Genomic DNA, 4,402 nt, shown 5'->3' with positions numbered 1-4,402 from the left:
ATGTGTGTGTGTGTGTGTGTGTCCTGTGTGTGTTTGTGTGTGTGTGTGTGTGTGTGTGTGGTGTGTGGTTTGGTGTTTGTGGTTGTGTGTGTGTGTCGTGTTGGTATAAATGTGTGTGTATGTATATACGTGAACCAATTGTATATACAATTTTGTATGTATGTATGCATGCATGTACTCATTGTTTTGTCATTTCACAAGAGAATCTAAAAAAGAAAAATGTTCGAGACGAATGAAAATTTGGACAAACTGAGACTGGAAAAGATAAAATGATTGGACCGAAAATAATATCAACTGGATCTTCCATAAGTCTTCTGGTTCCAGATTGTAGGCTTCAAGGATTCAACTGGATCTTCGATAAGTCTCCTGGTTCCAGGTTGCAGGCTTCAAGGATTCAACTGGATCTTCGATAAGCCTTTTTGTTCCAGTTCCAGGCTCCAATTCTTTAACTGAATCTTTGATAATTCTCCAGTTTCCAGGCTTCATTGTTTTAACCAAATCTTCCATAATTCTCCAGGCTCCGAGACCAACTAAAGAAGACGTAAAAGACGTCTTCAGCGGATTCGCCCAGAGTCCGGAAAGGATCTTCCAGAGATTCCTGGAGACACTTGGATCGCAGGCGACGAGAAGCTTCCTCGGGGAAGCCCAGGATGGAACCCGCCCCCCTTTTTCTAAAACTAACGATACTTCACAGCGATGACAACTATATAGTTAACAATATGAAACGTGTTGTGAACAATTTGTTGTCTTCTCGAGCGAACGTATCACGTCGAGATTTGCTGGGAGCTACCGATGCTCCTTGTTATCCTTTATTATCATCCCCACCTCGGTCCCTAACAGTCTACCGACCAGCGAAAAGATTAGGCCTCAGGAGAATTCGAGAGTACTACCTTCCTAGGAAAAGGAAAGATAATTTCCCTCGTGCGTCGAGAAGCGCCGAGAGGAAGATGGAGGTGACGGAAGCGCTAACAGCAAGACAGTTCCCTCCTAGACAAAACTTGCCTCACAACGGAAAGCTAGAAACTAGACGAATTCTCCGGCCAAAGAGAGGGCTTAGCGTGAGGCAGAACCTTCTGAATCGAAGAGCAGAAGGTTTCTGTAGTAGTACTGTTATGCAGGACGGCAGAGGAACGAAGAGGAAGTTCCAAGAGACCGAAGTGAAAGACCCCGACACCAAACGGGCTAGGACGAAGGAAGACGGCTGGCTTGTAGCTGGAAACACTCCTTGTTATACCCAGTTGCTGGCAAGGAGCAGCTTTCCCCGGCCACAGCCGATGGACTTTGAAGAGGAACGTGCTACGTTCTGTGCCCCTGAGACCAAAGCAGTGCCCCGCAAATGGAAGAGGAGGTACGTGAGGAACAGAGCAGCGAATCGTTTCCCTCGAGTGCTGAGAAACACCGAGGGAATGAAGAGAAAGATGGAGGACGCAGGGGAGTCATCCCCGTCCAACATGAGACTCAGGAAGGATGAAGACGAAGCGGCGACTGCTAGTCCTACCCGAAGGCCTCCCCTGAAAGCAATGCGAGGAGGTATAATAAAGGTGGTAGCTCTGAGGAAGAGGTTTGCGGACAATTCCCAGAGAAGGCCACAAGACTGTCAGGGAAAGAAGAGGAAGCTGGAGGAGGACGAGGAAATGACTGCATCTGTAGATCAGGGGAAAATGGAGGCCACAGGCAAGACGGAACCCCTGAACAAAAGACGGAAGGCGGACCGAAGCCCTCCTCCTCCTCGCAGTCCACCAAAGGCACCGAAAAGGCTACCTCGGCAGGCAAAGGCCAACGCAGTGGACAGAATCCACAAGGTGTATGGTGTCCCCGCCGAGAGAACTAAGCCGGGCCATAATGCAGCAGCTGAAGAGGAGAAAATGAAAAAGAAGGTAAATGAAAAAGTTGAGGAAAAAGCACAGAAAAAGGCAGAAGCAGCAAAAGGAGAGAGAACTGACATTTCCTTCGACAAACCTCAACAGAAGAAGCTGGGGAAAAGGAAAGGGAAAGAAGAGCCTCCGAAGAAGCAGGCTGAAAAAATACAGAAGAAGCAGAAGAAAATGGAGGCTCCAAAGAACCAGGCCGAGAAGAATAAGAAGAAAGAGGAGCCTCAGAAGAAGCAATCTAAGAAGAGAACGAAGAAAGGTGCGAAAGGGCCCCAAAATCAGGAGAAGGACACACGGAAGACAGAAGCCATAATAATGAGTGAGGCCGAGGTTGCCGAGCTCCTCAAGGAAGGAAAGGAGCTGGGCGCGGGGACCTACGGAACCGCTTACAAGATCGTCCACAAAGGAGAGGTAGCCGTCCTAAAGGTGGCCAATTCACGTCTGTGGAGTGTGAAAGCGGCTTTCAGAAAGGAAGCGAAGGTTCTTCAGGCCCTCAATGGCACAGGAGGTGCTCCTCTGCTGTTTGGAACCTGTAGCAAACCAGCAGCTATCCTCATGGAGTATTGCCCTGGGGAAGAGTTCCTCTCGTTTATAAACGACTCGAAGAACTCTCCTTCCCTCGCTTTGGGAATCCTTCCGGACATTGCGAGGGAACTGCACCAGATCCACTTGGCAGGTTATGTCCACGTGGATTTGAAGACGGATAACGTCATGGTCCACGTCCCAGAAGGCAAGGGCAAGAAACAGCTGAAGCCCAGGATAATCGACTTCGGAATAGCTGTGGAAAGGAGAAAGGTAATAGAGCTATATCCGAATTTTTCAGATTCCATCTACCCGCCTGAGTACACAGGAAGGTTGTCGCCGGCGCAGCCGCCCTCTGGGGACGTATATTCCATGGGATGTCTTATTGAGGAATACGATTCTATGCCCTTCACCGATCACATCCCACAGCACTATGAGGAAATTATAAACATGGCAAAGAACGAGAACCCAAGACTTCGCCCAACCGTCCCCAAGTTAGTGAAACTGTTAGAAGCAGCAAGAAAGATGACCGACCTACAATAGAAAACACAGGGGTAGCCAGGACAGTCTAAAAAAGCCCCTAGACACCTTCTAGTATTGCTCTGTTCCTCTATGGAGATTCTACTTGTAAAAAAACATCTTGTTTATGGCGAACAACTGGGCCTAAAAACAAAAAAAAAAAAAGAAGAAAACGAATTTTCTAGATCATCTAGCAAAACACGGCTCGCAGAGGGAAGCAGTCACCGCTTCTAGTATCTGCTATGTTTCCGTTAATGGATAGGTTCTACTGGTAGAAAAAACTCTGTTTATGCGAACAACTGTCCGGATTTCTAGATTCATCTGCAAACAAAAACGGCTCGCCAGAGGGAAGGCAAGGTCCACTACTTCTAGTATGCTATGTTCCCTAATGGAGTTTCTACTTGTAGAAAAACTGTTAAGCGAACAACTGGTCGGATTTCTAGATCATCTAGAAACACGGCTTGCAGAAGGAAGCAGTTCACTGCTGCTAGTATGCTATGTTCCTTAATAGAGATTCTACTTGAAGAATACCTCTGTTATGCGAACAACTGGTCGGATTTCTAGATCATCTAGAAACATGGCTTGCAGAAGGAAGCAGTTCACTGCTTCTAGTATGCTATGTTCCTTAATGGAGATTCTACTTGAAGAATATCTCTGTTATGTGAACAACTGGTCGGATTTCTAGATCATCTAGAAAAACGGCTTGCAGAGGGAAGCAGTTGGACCGCTTCTAGTATGCTATGTTCCTTAATAGAGATTCTACTTGTAGAAAAAATCTGTTATGCGAACAACTGGTCAGATTTCTAGATCATCTAGAAACACGGCTCGCAGAGGGAAAGCAGTCACTGCTTCTAGTATTGCTATGTTCTATGGAGATTCTACTTGAAGGAATATCTCTGTTAGTGAACAACTGGTCGGATTTCTAGATATCTAGAAAAACGGCGGCCGAAGATGGAAGCAGATGAGGACCGATTCTAGTATGCTATGTTCCTTAATGGAGATTCTACTTGTAGAAAACATCTGTTATGCAAACAACTGGTCGGATTTCTAGATCATCGAAGAGGGAAGCAGTCCACTGCTTCTAGTATGCTATGTTCCTTAATGGAGATTCTACTTGAAGAATATCTGTTATGTCGAACAACTGTCAGGATTTCTAGATCATCGAGAAACCACGGCTCCGCAGAGGGAAGGGTCAAGTCACCACTGCTTCTAGTAATGCATGTTCCTTACTTGGAGAGTATCTACTTGAAGAATATCTTCCTGTTAATTGTGGAACAACTGGTCGGAATTTCTAGAATCTCTTAGAAAAACGGCTCGAAGAGGGAACGAAAATGGAACCGCTGCTAGTATGCTTATGTTCCTTAATGAAATTCTAACTTGTAGGAAAACATCTGGTTTATTTCAAACAACTGGTCGGGATTTCGAATCATCGAAGAGGAAGCAAAGGTCCACTGCTTCTAAGTATGGCTATTGTTCCTTAATTGGAGATT

General features: G+C 46.0%; 1 protein-coding gene across 1 annotated transcript; it reads left to right on the top strand.

Annotated features, from left to right (window-relative positions):
* The first annotated feature begins 947 nt into the window (after positions 1-947).
* On the top strand, positions 948-2,936 carry LOC135209323 (uncharacterized). Its single transcript, XM_064242026.1, has one exon. It carries the CDS (start codon positions 948-950, stop codon positions 2,934-2,936), a length of 1,989 nt encoding a protein of 662 aa, XP_064098096.1.
* Positions 2,937-4,402: the final 1,466 nt, after the last annotated feature.

The sequence above is a fragment of the Macrobrachium nipponense genome, chromosome 37 (assembly GCF_015104395.2).
Source record: "Macrobrachium nipponense isolate FS-2020 chromosome 37, ASM1510439v2, whole genome shotgun sequence".
Taxonomy (NCBI): Eukaryota; Metazoa; Arthropoda; class Malacostraca; order Decapoda; family Palaemonidae; genus Macrobrachium; species Macrobrachium nipponense.
This window is presented reverse-complemented; position numbering and strand designations above follow the sequence as displayed.

What these genes read in the sequence shown, in the direction of transcription:
- LOC135209323 (XM_064242026.1), top strand. Translation starts at nt 948, where the DNA reads ATGGAGGTGACGGAAGCGCTAACAGCAAGACAGTTCCCTCCTAGACAA.